The sequence below is a fragment of the Carassius gibelio genome, chromosome B7 (assembly GCF_023724105.1).
Source record: "Carassius gibelio isolate Cgi1373 ecotype wild population from Czech Republic chromosome B7, carGib1.2-hapl.c, whole genome shotgun sequence".
Lineage (NCBI taxonomy): Eukaryota > Metazoa > Chordata > Actinopteri > Cypriniformes > Cyprinidae > Carassius > Carassius gibelio.
The window spans coordinates 38,262,828-38,282,833 of record NC_068402.1 but is presented as its reverse complement, the minus strand read 5'-3'; the positions used below and the strand labels follow the sequence as shown (position 1 = coordinate 38,282,833).

General features: G+C 36.6%; 4 protein-coding genes across 4 annotated transcripts in view; 2 read left to right on the top strand and 2 right to left on the bottom strand.

Moving 5' to 3' along the window:
* Nucleotides 1–20,006, bottom strand: part of LOC127961543 (mucin-5AC-like) — a 609,977-nt gene that overhangs the window by 477,045 nt on the left and 112,926 nt on the right. The gene's annotated exons all lie outside the window — the stretch shown is intronic.
* The window catches only part of LOC127961550 (uncharacterized), a 301,565-nt gene that overhangs the window by 221,563 nt on the left and 59,996 nt on the right, over nt 1–20,006 (top strand). The window lies entirely within an intron of this gene.
* The window catches only part of LOC127961551 (uncharacterized), a 256,120-nt gene that overhangs the window by 228,425 nt on the left and 7,689 nt on the right, over nt 1–20,006 (bottom strand). The gene's annotated exons all lie outside the window — the stretch shown is intronic.
* Nucleotides 18,240–19,116, top strand: LOC127961554 (zinc finger BED domain-containing protein 4-like). The gene is made up of 2 exons (XM_052560739.1): nt 18,240–18,500; nt 18,665–19,116. Exons 1-2 carry the CDS (start codon nt 18,276–18,278, stop codon nt 19,109–19,111), a joined length of 672 nt encoding a protein of 223 aa, XP_052416699.1. The 5' UTR covers nt 18,240–18,275; the 3' UTR covers nt 19,112–19,116.

The window sequence follows — 20,006 nt, the reverse complement described above, 5'->3', positions numbered from 1 at the left end:
AGTGTTAAGTCTACTGAATGATAAAAAATAAATGTTGTTTGACTGGAATTATAGAAGATGCACATGCTCACACTAACCGTATATTTTTGTGAATATAGGAGATTGCCTGATATCCAGTAACTTATTGATTCTTCTATTGAGAACTGTATCACACTGCAGCCCCCCAGACACTGCCATCAGGTTTACAACAGCTGCTTACCAGGTGTGCAAATTAAGCTTGAAAATGTGATCACTGCTCGATACATGATGACAAAATGCAATGGGAATAATCATTAATATTGCTGTGCATGCATGTCTACTGTTAATAAAGCAATCTTGCTATTAATGCCTTATGAATATTAAAATGCAGCAGCTAGAGTTCTTCCTAGAACCAGGAAGTATGACCATATTATCTACAGCCCTGAAAGACAGCGGAGACCAGGACAACTAGAGCCCCAGATACAGATCCCCTGTAAAGACCTTGTCTCAGAGGACCACCAGGACAAGACCACAGGAAACAGATGATTCTTCTGCACAATCTGACTTTGCTGCAGCCTGGTATTGAACTACTGGTTTCGTCTGGTCAGAGGAGAACTGACCCCAACTGAGCCTGGTTTCTCCCAAGGTTTTTTCTCCATTCTGTCACCGATGGAGTTTGGTTAGAAGCATTAGAAGTATACTTTTATGAGATGAGTTTCTATTGGTGTTTCTTGTGTATCATTTCTTCTCTTTGATGAAGGAATTTCATATTTCTTCTCTCAATTTGAATGGAGCACGAGAAGGGAAGAAAAGGTTTGAGCTATATGAGTTAATCAAGATTAAAAGAATAGACGTTTTGTTTGCGCGAGAAACACATAGTGATGTTTTTAATGAAGATGATTCTTTATGGGACTTTAATTTGATAGGTTCAATGGGTTATCTATTTGTAGCCATAACACATCTTTAAGTGGGGGTGTTGCTATCCTGTTGTCAAAGAACTTTATTCCAGCTGCATACCAAGTTGAAGAAATTGTAAAGGGAATATGTTTTGAAGATAAGAGCTCAATTAGAAAATCAGTCTTATGTTGTTTTTGTTTTTTGTTTTTTTAAATGTATTAATGTTCCCACCAATGCAGTTGAAAGAATTGGGTTTTTAGATATATCATGTAAAGCAATCAGTGATTGTAACACTGAGGATTTGTTTTTAATAGGATGGCACTTTAACTGTATGGAAAATGCCTCTGATAGAAATCATGTTTAGCCTCATATGGCTTCTCGAAAAAGACATGTTCAATTAATAGAAATGCATGATTTAACTGACATATAGAGACATTTTCAGAGACAGAGGCAGTATACTTGGCTTCATTCACACAATAATGTGTTGTGTTTGGAAAGGTTGGGCAGATTTTATGGTTTTAGGCATCAACTTTATGTTTTCAGAGATTGTTCTATTATTCCAGTGTTTTTTTTTGGATCATAGTTTAGTGCAGTGTTTTTTAACTTTGGGATCCATAAAACCCAACAGTGCATTGTGTCATTTTAATAACAGTTTATTAACTAATTTAGAATTTATATGTATATATATATATATATATATATATATATATATATATATATATATATATATATATATATATATATATATATATATAATTATTATTATTTCGGTTTTTATGATTTTAGAATCAGAAAGTCTGATTTCCAATCATTGCAGCAATGGATGGACTACGGTAAAATTCAAATTAGACAACGGAGTCAACAGTATGCTTGCAACATCACCAGAGACTTAACTACTTTAATGGTAATTTTTAAAAAAAATAAATAAATAAATTTGGAGAATTGTTAAAAAATATGTATATATGGCTTACGCTCTAAGGATGGTGCACTCTTGTTGAATCATACCGAGATTCGTAAGAGGACAGTAGAATGATATGAAGAACTGTCTAGCAGTGAGCTTACACACAGGTCAGACAGTGATGATGTGTTTATTGAGGGTCTTCCTCAGGTATCGGATGATGCCAATGAAGAGTTACAGAAAACTCTTCAAAGCATGGAATGCAGCAGAGCACCAGGAATAGATGGCCTATCTGCAGACTTTTATAAGTCTTTTTGGCCTGAGATTGGTGCAGATCTGCTTGCAGTCATCAATGATAGTTTGAGTAGTGGAAGATTACTACTGAGCTGCAGCAGAGCGGTCCTTACTCTACTGCCAGACCTGAGTGATATTACAAACTGGAGGCCTGTCTCTTTGCTATGCAGTGATTATAAAATTCTGTCTAAAGCTTTAGCAAATATCTTAAGTAAGGTTTTAGCTGAAATTATTCACTCTGATCATACTTATTGTGTTCCAGGTAGACAATTTTTTTTTTTTTTATAATATTTTGTTTCTTAGAGACTTTCTTGATATTGGTAAGCTCTTATTTTTGTTTAACATCAATAGATCAAGAAAAAGTGTTTGATAGAGTGGAACGTGGTTATTTATGGGATGTTCTAAAAGGTTCAGGACTGGTTTAAATAAAGTTTTTATTGATAAGTTAAGAGTCTTATATTGTGATGTTGAAAGTTTGCTGGAGGCAAACGGGGACTTATGTGCCCCCTTTAGAGTTTTTAGAAGTATTAGACAGGGTGTGCTTTATCTGGTGTGTTATATAGTCTGCAATTGAACCTCTGTTGAGAAAGTTCAGAGCAGAATTAAAGGGTGTAAGCATTCCCAATTGTGAAAATGTTTTTAAATTATCAGCTTATGCTGATGATATTGTCATTCTCTTTAAAGAACAAAGGAATGTGGAAAAAATGACAGAACTTGTATGTGACTTTATGACTGTATCTTCAGCTAGAGTAAATTGGAATAAAAGTGAGGTTATCTTATTTGGTGAATGGACGAATGGACAACCTCCTCTCTGTGGGTTTAAATGGAGCAAAGATGAGTTTAAATACTTGGGTGTACATCTGGGAGATGATATGACTGTAAAAAAAAAAATAAAACTATGTTTGAAGGTGTAGAAAAAAAAAAATAGTGGGACGTTTGAATAAATGGAAATTTCACTTTCCAATATGTCTAGAGGACGGGTTTTAATTATCATCAATTTGGCAGCCTCTATTCTTTGGCAATGGTTAACTTGTATTGATTCATCACCGCTTTTATTAAAAAAAGTTCAATAAACTTTAATTAATTTATTTTGGGATAATTTACATTGGGTTCCTCAAAGCATTTTATTTTTGTCTAAAGATGAAGGGGACAAGATCTGATTAATTTGCAGTAGAGAGGCAGCTTTTAGGATAAAATTTGTACAATGGTTCATTGATACTCCTGTAAATTAAAATTGGAGTTAAGCTGCTTCTATTATTTTTTTTAAAAAATGAAGGTTTGGGCCTGGCCAATTCTTTGTTTTTGATGAACCCTAAAAAAATGTCTGTATCCAAGTTACCTGTTTCTTATTGTAATTTATTTAAAGTGTGGTCACTTTTTAAACTGGTGAGATGTGAAAATACTGACTCTTTGTATTGGACGCTACAAGAACCTCTGATTTTTGGTTCACATTTGGATGTGTCGAACTAAAAAAGTTTTCCTGTTTTGACTGACTGACTTTTCAAGTCTCATGTCACTACACTTATGAAGCTAAATCACATAACTTGACCTGAACTCTCTAATACCAAAGCAATGGCGGAAAATTTGGGTCTGAAGTCAATACAAGTAATAACTCAGCTGTTGACCAAGTGGAAAAAAAAAAATTACTGAAAATTAATTTAAAATGATCAAAGACTTTGCAGAAGGGTGGATTCAGCCTGAGGATGATGATTTTTTCCCTGAATTTGTGTTTGGTACCTGATTTAGAAATGTGTAATGGGTTTCTTTTAAGGTGTAGTAATTTCGTTTTGTCAGGGAAAGGGATAGAGAGAGATAGAGAGTTTTACATGGAATTATAGCTGTTATTGCTTTTGTTTCAATAATTAGTTGAGAGTAAATCAAGAATGTCTTTTTTGTTTACAAAGAGGAACAGTGTTTCTCGCTTTCATATATTGTAATATCGTCCCCAGGTTCTATCTGACATTTTTGTCAAAATTGAGTTATTCACATATTCTTATTCTGTGACAATTTATTTACATTATGTGATGTTTTATTTTAAGTTGTGTACATTTTGGGATTTTTTATTGAAAAAACAAAAAGGTTATATCTACAGAAGTCTATGGAACACAAAAACTTTAAAGCTCAATATCTCAAAACTACTCAGAACGCAGATAGAACCTTATAATTCCAAGGGGACGATATATTAAGACCTCTGTTTTCTTTGTTACAAGATCTGTTTAAATGGTTTGATTACCTGTTTTCCATGAAGATTTTTATTTGTGGTTTTAAGTATTCCAGAAAACATTCATTTGAATGTCAATTATTTAATTTATTGTTGGTTAAAGTGAAAATGGCAATTTATGTGAGTAGAAAAAGAAAAATTGAGGGAAATTTTGACACAGATGTTAAAATGATTTTTTCAATCTTGGTAAAATCTAGGATTCTAATTGACTTTTGTTATTATAAAACAACAAAAAATATGATGTATTTTGAACAAAGATGGTGTGTAAAAAATGTTATTTGTAATATTATTGATGATGTTTTGATTTTTAACAGTTTGTTGTGAGGGTCCCTCTACTTGGTAGAGAATACTCTTGTGTGGGTTTCTTTTTTAAAAAATGTAATTGTAATAAAACATTGTAATAAAATGGTGTTTTAAAATTCAAATTCTCTCTCTGTCTGTCTCTCCCTCTCTATATATAGCCTATATACATCAGTTAGTCTCCCCAATGTTCAAAACATGGTTATGGTTTTGTGTTTTAAGCAGAAAATGAACCAAGGCAGAGTAAACTGATACTGAACATATGAGTTCAGGGTATAATTGCAGAAAACAAGGTAAGCCAAAAATATCTGATGAATAACTCAAACTTTATTTTTTTTTATCAGTTGTATTATTATAAAAATATTGGATTGTTTATTTGATATCAAATCTATACATAAAAAAAAAAAAAAAAAACTTTAGGCAGTTTTAGTTTCGGCTACCGGAGATGATCACGGTCACTCTAGTCAATGCAATGTTTACACCAGATGCACCGTGACACTTTTTAAAAGCGTCCCAGAAGCAGCTCTCCACGCCGCTTCGCTAAAGATAGGCGCCTAGTCTATTTTTGACGCGCCCCGCAAATACAAAATGGAAGTCAAAATATAGTTTTATTATTCTTGCTAGGAAGCCAGAAATAGAAGACGAGAGGTTTATCCTCAAAGTTGAAAAACCTCACATTATTATATGACACCACAGATCATTTTTCCAATGACAATAAAAAAAATAATAAAAGCAAGTGGTGTGGAGTTTAATTGCAGGAGTTGCAGGACTGGATTAAACAGAATAAAACCGGACAAAATATTAACATTCAGCCAACCATGTTAGAACACACAAAAATCAAGAAAAACAATCTTGGACCACAGTGCTCCGGCCGTCCAGGAACTGAGTTTGACACCCTGATCTAAAGTAAACTCATCTCAGAACAAAACCTGCTCCAGAGACAGTAATGTGCAGAGAATGGGTCGCTATCGCTACATACTCTGAAAGATTCATTGAATTATCAGTATACATATTCATAATCTAACCCAGACACGTCACATAACCTGATTTCTGGAATACAGAAGAGTTCACTTTATAATACTTTTAACATAATCATAGCTTTGTAAGAGACTTCTGAGTGTGACAGCAGTGTATGCACAATTCATAACGTGCATCAAATAATAAAACAGTATTTACTTCACATGACTCTGAGATAACTGCTTAATGACTTAATGAATTTCATCAAAATAGAATTGTGCATATTCCAACTCCAGAAACTATGTCAGAGTAATTAACACATCACACACATATTTTATATTGTAGATCATAAACAGATGTCTTTACCTGTGAGAAGTGCACAGAGAATGATCCGTCCCAGCAGACACATGTGACACTTATCAGCCATTTTCTGTTTCTGTCAGTCTTTCTCTTCACTCTATAATTAAAGCTCTTGTTTTTAACACCATCATCTCATCCAGTGGGTGTTAACTTCCTCTGATCTCACCAACTGACCATTCAGCTGCATTTCACCCACACTATTCTGATGAAGAAAATACATTTCTATAAAATATAGTGTATATCAGTTAGGTGTTTATTGATTCTATCTTATAAAGTGATCTCTGAAACTCAACTCTGCTATTTCAAAAGTGCACTGAAATAAACTGATACAGTGTAACTGTCAGTGTTGGGCAGTAGCGTCGCTACAAGCAGCGAAGCTACTAGTTTAACTACATTTCTCAGTAGCTTGGTCGTAGCTTCGCTACTTTCTGAATCAAATAGCTTTTCAGTAGCGAAGCTCTTTTTTTTTTTACCAAGCAGCGCGGTAGCTTCCACAGAAGCTACATTTTCGCCAGAGGTGGAAAGAGTACAAAAATATTCTACTCAAGTAAAAGTACCATTACATGAATGAAATTTTACTTAAGTACAAGTAAAAGTACAAGTCTAAAAATCTACTCAAGTAAAAGTAAAAAGTAGCTTGTTTAAAATTTACTCAGAGTAAAAATTACTTAGTTACATTTTAACAGTGATGGGGAGGCAAAAATGGGACCAAGGGTGTCAGACTCAGTTCCTGGAGGGCCACAGTCCTGCACAGTTTAGATATAACCCTAATTAAACAAACCTGATCCAGCTAATTTAATCATTTAGGCTTATTTGAAAACTACATGATATGTGTGCTGGAGCAGGGTTAGAACTAAACTCTGCAGGGCTACGGCCCTCCAGGAACTGAGTTTGACACCCCTGGCACAGGCCTATTAATCTCAAACTAGTTGTTTTTAATTAAAGAAATCAGTTATTTAGAATAATAAGACATTTGGGCTGTTACCAGGCAAATCAGTATCAACAAACTCATCTTTTCAATGCAGACGAAATGCAGACGCTTCATCGGAAGTGGCATTTAGATGTATTTACACACTGTTTAGTGCAGGACAAGAATGCATTTAACCTGCAGTTACAAATGCATGAATAATGTTTTGATATACAAGACATAAAATGTTGAAGACTCTTTTGAAATGATAAGAAATAAATTATTAAAAAAAAAAATCAAAAGATACTTTAATTGTGAACTTAAAATGGCCAGTATGTGTCAGCAAGTCACTGTTAATAAGTGAGTCATTGCGATTGAACCGAATCATTTAAACGGTTGATTCATTCAGGAACTAAACAGTCATGTTGCTCAGAGACGCAAAACTGTGCTTTGGTGGCTATGTTTGGAATTATTTTTTGTTGTAAAAATAGAGCAAAAACAGGCAATATGGTATCTAAAACGCAAGTCTCTTAATTAACTTGTTTACTGACCTGTTGTAAAATATGTATATATATATATATATATATATATATATATATATATATATATATATATATATATAATCATGATGATTTTTTGGAGGAAAAGACGGCATTCTTTGTGTTATTTTGATTTACTATATGAAAATTATATATGTAAATTTTCTGGCCCTATATCTTCAATTTTGTGATCAGTTTAAATGCATTTTAACAGACTGAATCACACAGTGAAAGAACGCACTGTAAATGCGCGCGCACATTGTTAAAACAACAATGATATTATAGCAGACGATATATCCCAGATAAATCGCACACTCCGCACCAGTCTTTTTGGCTAATTTGTGCAAAACCAATGCACCAATGCAACGTTGCAATTATTTAGCTTACCTCTACATGCTTGCGAAGGGTTGATGTCGAGATTTTATAGGCTGCTAGTTTGGTGTCTCTAGGTAAGCACAGCTTACACTGCATAGAGCATAAATAGGCGCTAATGATGTTCGACTTCGCCAGTCGGAGATCACAAAAAAATAACTTTAAAGAGGTGTGTGAACTTGCAAGCACGATGTCAGACACTGTAATATGCTCTGGTCCCCTCCCTGCTTACCGTGGTGACGAGATGCACAGCAGATTGTCATCACTCAATGGCTGGATGTCTAAGTGGTGCCCACAGAATAACATAGGTTTCATAGACAATTGGACGAGCTTTTGGGGCAGACCTGACCTGTTTAAAAGAGATGGTCTTCATCCCTCCTGGGGTGGCGCCACTCTTCTGTCTAGAAATATGGCACATAGTCTTAGTGTTTATACTTGACTAACTGGGGCCCAGGTCAGGAAGCAGACAGACTGGGTAAACCGACCGTCTGCTAGCTGCCTCCCGTCACAGAGGTCAGTTAATTCTCAGCACATAGAGACTCTTTCACCTTGATATCACACTATACAGACTGTGTCTGTTCCCCGAACTAGAAAATACAAAAAACGTCCAAACCAAGTTAAGGTTAACAATTTAATTGAGGTTCAACAAATAAAAAACAAATGCAATATGGATAAACAAATGATAAAGATTGGCTTATTGAATATCAGATCCATTTCTACGAAAACACTTTTTGTAAATAATATGATAACTGATCATAATATAGATGTGCTCTGTTTGACAGAAACTTGGCTAAAACCTGATGATTACATTATTTTAAATGAGTCCACCCCCCAAGATTATTGTTATAAACACGAGCCGCGTCTAAAAGGCAAAGGGGGAGGAGTTGCTTCAATTTATAATAACATTTTCAGGATTTCTCAGAGGGCAGGCTTCAAGTATAACTTGTTTGAAGTAATGGTGCTTCATATAACATTATCCAGAGAAACCAATGTTAATGATAAATCCCCTGTTATGTTTGTACTGGCTACTGTATACAGGCCACCAGGGCACCATACAGACTTTATTAAAGAGTTTGGGGATTTTACATCCGAGTTAGTTCTGGCTGCAGATAAAGTTTTAATAGTTGGTGATTTGAATATCCATGTCGATAATGAAAAAGATGCATTGGGATTAAAATTTATAGACATTCTGAACTCTATTGGTGTTAGACAACACGTTTCAGGACCTACTCATTGTCAAAATCATACTCTAGATTTAATACTGTCACATGGAATTGATGTTGATAGTGTTGAAATTAATCAGCCAAGTGATGATATCTCAGATCATTATTTAGTTCTGTGTAAACTTCATATAGCCAAAATTGTAAATTCTACTTCTTGTTACAAGTATCGAAGAACCTTCACTTCTACCACAAAAGACTGCTTTTTAAGTTATCTTCCAGATGTATCCAAATTCCTTCGCATATCCAAAACCTCAGAACAACTTGATGATGTAACAGAAACTATGGACTCTCTCTTTTCTAGCACTTTAAATACAGTTGCTCCTTTACGCTTAAGGAAGGTTAAGGAAAACAGTTTGACACCATGGTATAATGAGCATACTCGCACCCTAAAGAGAGCAGCCCGAAAAATGGAGCGCAGCTGGAGGAAAACAAAACTAGAGGTATTTCGTATTGCTTGGCGGGAAAGTAGCATATCCTACAGAAAAGCATTAAAAACTGCTAGATCTGATTACTTTCCTTCTCTTTTAGAAGAAAACAAACATAACCCCAGGTATTTATTCAATACAGTGGCTAAATTAACGAAAAATAAAGCCTCAACAAGTGTTGACATTTCCCAACACCACAACAGTAATGACTTTATGAACTATTTTACTTCTAAAATTGATACTATTAGAGATAAAATTGCAACCATTCAGCCGTCAGCTACAGTATCACATCAGACAGTGCACTATAGACCCCTGAGGAACAGTTCCACTCATTCTCTACTATAGGAGAGGAACAATTGTATAAACTTGTAAAATCATCTAAACCAGTGGTTCCCAACCTTTTTCCTCGGGCCCCCCCCATGTACATATTTAACAATCAGGGACCCCCCCCCTCCCCCATATATATATATGTATATATAATGTATATTAGTGCTGGGAAAAAATTTATCACATCCAAAATAAAAATGTTTGTGTTTGCATATTATATATGTGTGTACTGTGTATAATTATTGTGTATATATAAATACACATATATGCATGTATATATTTAATATTTGTATTTATTTATATATAAATTATTTATATTTATATATATAATATAAATTATGTATTAGGCTACTGTATATACATTATATACATGCAAAAAAAATAAATTAATACATGCATATGCGTGTATTTATATACAAAATAATTATACACAGTTCACACACACATATATTATGCAAACAAAAACTTTTATTTTGAATGCAATTAATTTTTTTTCCAGCACTAATATATATATATAGGGGTTTAACGGTTCACAAAATTCAAGGTTCAGTTCGATATTAAAACTAACATAATAAAGTGTGATATTTTTTACTTTGAGTAATTCTGGAGCTATAATTTATTCTTCTTATGAGCATATAAAACAAAACAGCTTCTTGGAAAAAATGAAATATTGTAGTAGTTATAAACCAAGGTTTATTTTATTTCAGATTAACATTTGAGGGCAGAAATTGTTTCTTCCTGGTTTCCACGTGCTGTTTGATCCGTTAATAACAGAGAAATGTGAATGTTTCTCTCTAGATCTTGCAGCGATGTTATTACTTCTGTGGCAAATTCAAATGCTTTCTTTACTGGATCTCTTATTAGCGCGGTGTAGTAACAGCATCGCATGATCACGATCGGCTCGCGCTGCACTGGCCCAAACTGATAAACGGTCCATCAACCACACAATAACGAGCAGTTTCGTTCCGCTTGCATTATGTTTGCCATTTGATGTTGGGCACTGTTGTGGTCGCGCCGACGTATCTTACATTATGAGCGCACTTGCCACGCGCAACGCGCCTATATTTAAAATAACGAAATTGTAATTGATATCGGCATTGTTAGCATATGATTTTTTTTTAAACTTTGAAAAAATATCTTTATATAAAATTATTAGTAGAGCATTTTATGCTCCCGCGCCCCCCCTGTGAACTCTGGCGGTTGGGAACCAATGATCTAAACCAACAACATGTATGTTAGACCCTATACCATCTAAGCTCCTAAAAGAGGTGCTTCCAGAAGTCATAGGTCCTCTTCTGACTATTATTAATTCCTCATTGTCATTAGGATATGTCCCCAAAACCTTCAAACTGGCTGTTATTAAGCTTCTCATAAAAAAAAAAAAAAACACAACTTGACCCCAGAGAACTTGTTAATTATAGGCCAATCTCGAATCTCCCTTTTCTGTCCAAGATACTAGAAAAGGTTGTATCCTCACAATTATATTCCTTCTTTGAGAAAAATGGTATATGTGAGGATTTCCAGTCAGGATTTAGACCGTATCATAGTACTGAGACTGCTCTCCTTAGAGTTACAAATGATCTGCTCATATCATCTGATCCAGGGTGTATCTCTCTATTAGTTTTATTGGATCTTAGTGCTGCGTTTGACACAATTGACCACAACATTCTTTTGCATAGACTTGAACACTTTGTTGGCATCAGTGGAAGTGCATTAGCATGGTTTAAATCGTACTTATATGACCGCCATCAGTTTGTAGCCATGAATGAAGATGTATCACATCGATCACAAATGCAGTATGGAGTACATCAAGGCTCAGTACTAGGGCCGCTACTCTTCACGCTTTATATGTTACCCTTGGGAGATATCATCTGGAAACATGGTGTTAGCTTTCACTGTTATGCTGATGATACTCAGCTCTATATTTCCTCGCAGCCCAGTGAAACACACCAATTTGAAAAACTAATGGAATGCATACTCGATATAAAAAATTGGATGACGAGTAATTTCTTACTGCTAAATTCAGAAAAAACAGAGGTGTTAATCATAGGGCCTAAAAACTCTGCTTGTAATAACCTAGAACACTGTCTAAGACTTGATGGTTGCTCTGTCAGTTCTTCGTCATCAGTTAGGAACCTAGGTGTGCTACTTGATCGCAATCTTTCCTTAGAAAGCCATATTTCTAACATTTGTAAAACTGCATTTTTCCATCTCAAAAATATATCTAAATTACGGCCTATGCTCTCAATGTCAAATGCAGAAATGTTAATCCATGCATTTATGACTTCAAGGTTAGACTATTGTAATGCTTTATTGGGTGGTTGTTCTGCACGCTTGGTAAACAAACTACAGCTAGTCCAAAATGCAGCAGCAAGAGTTCTTACTAGAACCAGGAAGTATGACCATATTAGCCCGATCCTGTCCACACTGCACTGGCTGCCTATCAAACATCATATAGATTTTAAAATATTGCTTATTACTTATAAAGCCCTGAATGGTTTAGCACCTCAGTATTTGAATGAGCTCCTTTTACATTATACTCCTCTACGTCCGCTACGTTCTCAAAACTCAGGCAATTTGATAATACCTAGAATATCAAAATCAATTGCGGGCGGCAGATCCTTTTCCTATTTGGCGCCTAAACTCTGGAATAACCTACCTAACATTGTTCGGGAGGCAGACACACTCTTGCAGTTTAAATCTAGATTAAAGACCCATCTCTTTAACCTGGCATACACATAACATACTAATATGCTTTTAATATCCAAATCCGTTAAAGGATTTTTAGGCTGCATTAATTAGGTAAACCGGAACCGGAAACACTTCACATAACACCCTATGTACTTTCTACATCATTAGAAGAATGGCATCTACGCTAATATTTGTCTGTTTCTCTCTTGTTCCGAGGTCACCGTGGCCACCAGATCCAGTCTGTGTCCAGATCAGAGGGTCTCTGTAGTCACCCAGATCCAGTACGTATCCAGACCAGATGGTGGATCAGCACCTAGAAAGGACCTCTACTGCCCTGAAAGACAGCGGAGACCAGGACAACTAGAGCCCCAGATACAGATCCCCTGTAAAGACCTTGTCTCAGAGGACCACCAGGACAAGACCAGAGGAAACAGATGATTCTTCTGCACAATCTGACTTTGCTGCAGCCTGGAATTGAACTACTGGTTTTGTCTGGTCAGAGGAGAACTGGCCCCCCAACTGAGCCTGGTTTCTCCCAAGGTTTTTTTCTCCATTCTGTCACCGATGGAGTTTCGGTTCCTTGCCGCTGTCGCCTCTGGCTTGCTTAGTTGGGGTCACTTCATCTACAGCGATATCATTGACTTGATTGCAAATAAATGCACAGACACTATTTAAACTGAACAGAGATGACATAACTGAATTCAATGATGAACTGCCTTTAACTATCATTTTGCATTATTGAGACACTGTTTTCCAAATGAATGTTGTTCAGTGCTTTGACGCAATGTATTTTGTTTAAAGCACTATATAAATAAAGGTGATGATGATGATGATGATAAATATGGCCAGGGGTTCACTTCATTTCCTTCGAGTTCAACGTCAGAATATGACTGGGTTTCGTTTTCAGCGGTGTCTTCACCACTAACGCCTGTTTTGTCCGTCTGCATCTTTCTTGTGATTTTAGCGCCAGTTTGTTCTCCTGCCCATTATTTACTGACGTAGTTTCCAGGGAGCGAATTATTATTATTATTATTTTATTTTATTTTTTTTTACTCAGTAACTAATGTGTTTTAAAATGTACCGAAATGTAAAAAAAAAAGTACAATACTTCAAACAAAATATACTTAAGTAAAAGTAAAAGTAAAATTACAGATTTAAAAAATTACTTTAAAAAGTATAAGTACACAAAAAAGCTACTCAATTACAGTAACGCGAGTAAATGTAATTCGTTACTTTCCACCTCTGATTTTCGCAAGCATTTCTGAAGCTCAAACTCAAATCGGGAAATACAACTGCTAAGATCACTGATCCTGGATCAGTAGTGACGCGACGGCGCTACTTCAGGGGGCAAGGAACTCGACCGGAAGTTGAAGTCGGGTGGGGGCTGCCATCTTTTAGCAGAACTTCACTTGCGTTAGCATTCCCATTGACTCCCATTCATTTTGGCGTCACTTTGACAGCGAATAACTTTACATCTGAGGCGTTTAAAGACTCCGTTTGTCCATTATTTATTTCTAAAGATACACGACAATGTATAAAGGGCTCCATTACCTTCTATGTTACATTATGGCCCCGTATAAACAGTTTTTGTAAAAAATAGGCTAACGATTGCGTCATAACCACTCGTCTCTCTGTTGCATTACCGTACAGACAGGAGGAGAAGCTCGCAGGCAATTAACTTAATATGGCGTACTGGCGTTACATTTTAAAATACTATACAAAATAATTAATCAGAATACTTACTCCTGCTCACTCACGACAAAGAACTCCCCGCTCAAGCTCGCTGTCTCTGCAAGATTAACGATGGCAGTTTGCACGCACAGCTACTAGAAGATTTACATCTGTTAGACAGGTTGCTGACGTCGTCAAGCTTCGTTTGAGTCTGCGCGTCAGAAACGGAAGTGCTAAAAAACGCTAAAAATGGGCTTCACTTGTCTCAATTGAGTTCCAATGGGGTCGCTGTGTCCATTTCTTTTACTGTCTATGCGCTACTTCATCTTGTTTGTGTCTACGGTGGATAGCAACCAATCATCTTTATGATGCATTACCGCCACCTTCTGCTCCGGATTGTACCACTCCTTGGCCAGTCACGCAAACAATTATTTGATGAAATGATGGCATAGGATGAGGTCAGAGAACAGTTAACCCCGAGGAGTGAGTCGCCGTGGCCGTACCTCGACAAGTACATGGCACTGACCGAGATAACAGAGAGAAAATATGTTTTCAGATGCTGCTTGTAAAAATTAGCAGGGTCCCCCTTACGAAAAGAAAATATATTTACCAATATATTTCTTAAAATATATTGTGATATATTGTAATATATTATTTTCCTTTTTATTTCTAATATTTTATATATTTGAATACATTTAATAATATATTGATGACACATAATATATTGCAAAATATACAAATGATTGCCGCTTTCAATATATTGCAATATATTGGAAAACATTTATATATATAAGAATGTATGCCTAATATATTACATGATATTTTCCAATATACTGCAATATATTTTTGTTTCATAAGGGCCAGCTTGGCCATTTTTTTGTACTGTTTGGAGGTCTTGCATTTTGTTCTGCAAAGTCCTACAGTATATTAAGCATGCCCATGCAACAGGTGCATACACTTACTTGTGCGCACATTGTTAATTACATGTATTTTGATTGTTGTTGTTGCCAAATTGATAAGGAACACAAAAAAAACTATTAAACTAAACAATTACACCTGCCTATCTGTTTGACTGACAGTTTTAAGCACTGAGATAGCACTGACTTGTAATAAAACGTGTTCAACATAAAAATGTAATTTTAAAAGTAGCTTGGATGTAGCAAGCTACTGTTGATGTAGCTTAGCTTGCTAAATTTCCCAGGGGGGTAGCTTCAGTGTAGTGAAGCTTCATTTACTGTAGAGTAACTGGTAGCTTAGCTCACTACATTTTCCAAGTAGCTTGCCCAACACTGGTAACTGTATGCATTAAAAGCAAACATACTGTAAACACAATGCATCTACTTCAATAACTGAACAATCAACCTGCTCTCGAAACACACAAGATGATTTCAAAATAAATAAATAAACAAAAATGTAGTTTTAACAATTTTCTAATAAGCAATATTCTTGTCTATTCAGGAGCTTCAAATGTTGCCTAGGTGTTTTTATTTTATTTTATTTTATTTTTTGATTTTGAAACACGTGACTACAGAGTGTGAGAACTCAATAGTTTTCGCAGACTTGTTAAACCCACAGAGAACAGTGCGGTCATCTCTGAGGCCATTTTAGACTGATGGCTGTGAATTTTCACACATTCTGATGCCATTTGCTCTTTTTTCCTTTAAGTGATTTTCCTTGTATATACTGTGCCTTTTTGCAAAAGTTGTTACAAACCATTTACGTATGACTGTCAGGCTATGTTTACACAACAACAATGTAGTCAAATACGGAAACGTTTTTTCATTGCGTTTTTAAAAGTTTTCACTTATACACAACAACATTTTCAAAGCGATTTGCATTTCAGATATCTGCAAAAAAAGGCCAAAAATGCTGTATTACGTATGCCAGGCCAGTAGTTGGTACTGTCTCCTTGTTCAACACAGTCTCACCCCCTCCTCGTCACATATCGACGCTTGGTCATTGCCCCCTGGCATCAACATCCGAGGCAGAAGGTACCCCCTTTGCGTCGCTTTTCAACGCAGAGGGCCTTCCTATACACGTCCATATAAATCCCTCATCTTCGGATTCTGACGCGGGTGGAGGGTCAACCAAGGAGAGATATGGTATGCTAGAAAGTTTAACCCTCTTGGCGCCACGGTCGAGTTTACTGGACAAGATGCGGCACTGAATAAAACGGCCGATTTTGTCAAATAGGGTGTCAAATTTCATGCAACACCCCCTGCACCAGACAGCAGACATATAATAATTAATCTCTGACTCAAAAAACTTGCTCCTATACAAAATCTTCGAGCTAGAGCACATTGAATCTGTGCGGAAAAAAAGCGTTGCTAGTGTGAGAGTGAGCCATTTTATCTGACCAATATTGCAGCGTCAGCGAGTATTGGCATTAGATTATTATTATGATCATTATTATTATTATCTAATGGCATCAATAAAGCTTAAATAAAGCCGCAATGAGGTGTTGGGACTTCTATTCGCGGACACTGATTCTGAAGGGGAATCTGCATTCAGAAGATGACGGGGATACTGAAAGTGAAAGTATAGCCCTACACCAAGCACAAACGGTGAATCCTTTACCCAATGTAAATGGTCCTTTGCCAAATGTCAGAGGTGTGAACAATGTTTGCAGGGGTCGGAGTGTTCATCGCGAAATTAGCAGGCGTGTTATTGCGGGGACGAGACGGGAGATTTTTTCCGCACTAGACTAGACATGTATATTTGTCTTCTGACCGCACCTCTCCGCGATCGCGGTGACACTATTGTAGTGGAGACTTTGTCTAATGCCACTGGGTATGTTAGACGAGGTCGAAGTATTCATAGGTCATAGTTAGGAGGCAAGGTGGGGAGTCGCAATGACACTGACAGTAGTCCGAGCTGTACACACTCGGCGCGTGCGCGAGGCAGATCAGGCCTCGCTGCTCATGACAGAAGCATAATATGCCCCATATGACGTCATAATATGCAAATTAGATGGGAAAATGTAATCCCTACATAAACATTGGGTCATCCTTAATATTTTTCTAATTGACAGAAAGTCTCTATCTTTTATAAATTTTAAGATATAGCCTTTTGAAATTGAGATGTCAAAATTGAACGTCTTAGGAAAAAACCTCTGGCGCCTAAAGGGTTGAGTTTTCATGCTCATAATCCGGTGTTTAATGGTAAAATAAGAGGTGGGTAAACTGGTCATTCAGTGATCATCGTATATGGACCACGCATTGCGTTATTGGATTTACAAAGACTTTCCAAAATGTAGGTGTTGCAGTATGATTTTTGAATGTTAGAAGTTGCATGTTGGTGCATAAACTCTATCTCGAGGTGGATAAACACTTGCTTTAAAGTCCCGATCTAAATCAAATAGGGGTGTAACGATATTTCGCAGTACGATATTTCGCGATGCAAAAATGTTACGATATGTATCGTAAAATGGTGGCGATACTTTAACGATATGACGGCAGTCTAATCCTATTGGTTGAGCTGCTGACGTGACTTACTCTGCAACAGCGCCGTGTGTGGTTTCCTCAAAGTTGAAGAACTCGCTCAAGCTGAACATTAGTTGAGAAACATGAGTTCGGTTGAAACTGAAATTGAAGATGCCCCATCTTCTTATAAATCCGAAGTCTGGCAGCATTTTGGCTTTCCAGTCACGCGACAGGACGACGGTAAAAAAAATTACAGACAAAACACAAACTGTTTGTAAACACTGTAAAACAAGACTGCCATACACAACGTCAAACACTTCGAATATGATGTGCCATTTAAAACGGCATCACAACAACAAACTTCTTGGGTTGTCACCGCATATTAAGTGTTTCGCACACACACTGAATCTCGCGTCGCAAGCAGGTTTAAATGTTTCTCGCGTGAGTCGCCTGCTTGGTCGCGTGAGAAAAGTCGTGGCTTTCTTTCACCGCAGTGCCACAGCAACAGCTGTGCTCGCTGAAAAGCAAAAGATGCTTGAGATTGCATCACATAAGCTTATCATGGATGTTGTAACACGTTGGAACAGCTCCATGGATATGCTGGAACGCTATCTCGAGCAACAAGCGGCTATAACTGCATCTCTCTTGAGCACAGAGGTGCGCAAAAATGCCCGTCAACTTGATACTCTGGATAGCAACGACATCACAGATGCAGAAGAAATAGTAACCCTTCTTAAACCTTTAAAAAAAGCCACCAGTGTTCTGTCTGATGAAAAGAGCGCCACCCTGTCACTCATTGTGCCCTTGAAATCCATGATCGAGCAGAGCATGACACTGGATGAGAAGGACTCCACAACTATAGCTAACATGAAAGCAGCCATCCTGCAAAACCTCTCAGGCAGATACTCAGAAGTACACGATTATCTGCTAGAGAGCACTGCACTAGACCCCAGATTTCGATCGTTGCCCCATCTGCTCCCTGAACAACGTGAAGAGGTTTTCCACAGGTTGATGGACAAATCAAACCAGTTACAGCAGGTATGTCTCTGCATTACTAATTATTTGAGAATCTGTATTTGCATTTCCATGTTTTGGTTAGCCTTCTTTGTGATGTGGGTGTGTGTGTGTGTGTGTGTGTGTGTAACTATGCAACTATGCTATACCTCCCCACTCCTTAATAGTGTGTTTAAATATTTTTTAAGGCTGGCACTGTGGAGCAAGCAGATAAGAGGGAGGGAGGTGCCAGTGATGGAGATCCCACTGATGCAGCAGAGAAGAGAGACACAGCACAGAGAGTTGAGCAAGAGCAGCCACCACCTAGCAAAAAGACAGCACTGGAAGATCTCCTTGGTGCAACATTTGCTAAACCAACAGTCTCTCAGTCTAGATGTAGGATAGAAGTAGAGATTGAAATGTACAAAAAAGACACTTCTATTCCCCTCACTAGCTGTCCACTGAAATGGTGGAAAGAAAATGCTCAAGCGTACCCACTTCTTTCCTCTCTTTCCAAGGCTTACCTAACAGTTCCAGCAACTTCTGTTCCCAGTGAACGTGTTTTTTCTACAGCAGGGGATATTGTGAATGCTCAAAGATCCCAGCTTCTGCCAGAAAATGTAGATATGTTGGTTTTTCTGCAAAAAAACCTGTAGGTAAACTAAACAAACCTAGTGTCTATGTTTGAACTTATTTGAACAGAAAACCATAGAACCTTTTTTTTTATACTGCTTTCAGAAGTTCTGTCTTAGGTTTCTTAATTCTAAGTTCATGTTAAATAAACAAAATTAAACAAATCAGTGACAGACAGACCTATTCAGTTGGTAATTTGAGTACAGAAAGGTTTTTATTAAACCTTGAAATTTGATATTTTATGTACAACACAGAAAGTTGTTGAAATTTGTTTGTTTTTGAAATAAATCTGTTATTTAAATTTCAGTTTCATTTTTTTAAATTTTGTTCAAAATATCGTGATATGCATCGTATCGTGAACCCAGTATCGAGATACATACCGTATCGTGACCCAAGCATATCGTTACACCCCTAAAATCAAATGATTCGCAATACACGCTTCGAAGTCCCGACTTGAATCAAATGATTGGTAATACGCGATCCGATCACTTTCTCTATATAATTTTTTTTTGTTGTTAGAATAACAGTGGAAAAAAATGATAACAAATAATAAGCCTACCGTACAACGTGTTTATTAAACTGTAATCATGTTAAATTTTTAAAATTATAGATTTTTCCGCACATGCGCAGAATAACTCGGCATCCCAAGCATCCCCGCTTCTCAAATCGGCTGCAAGGAAGTACGGTATTGTATGCAAACTTGAAATTATGTACATCCATGACCTATCAAAAATGATAGAATTATGTCAGAAGTTTGTTGTTGTATTTGTAGCTGCTGTTTTTTGTGCATTGCTCTAGTTACAAAGGATAGAGAAGTAACGTTATCATGATGAATAAAATGTGCAGTATGCTAGACAGCAGATTAGCCTCGTTACACCTTGGGAATAGGGTAAGCTAACTTCAAATCCATCTAAACTA

Bases quoted from the DNA above. Each gene is read 5' to 3' on its own strand.
- LOC127961554 (XM_052560739.1), top strand. From the start codon at position 18,276: ATGATCGAGCAGAGCATGACACTGGATGAGAAGGACTCCACAACTATA. The intron at 18,501-18,664 runs GTATGTCTCTGC...ATATTTTTTAAG, and splicing joins AATCAAACCAGTTACAGCAG to GCTGGCACTGTGGAGCAAGC.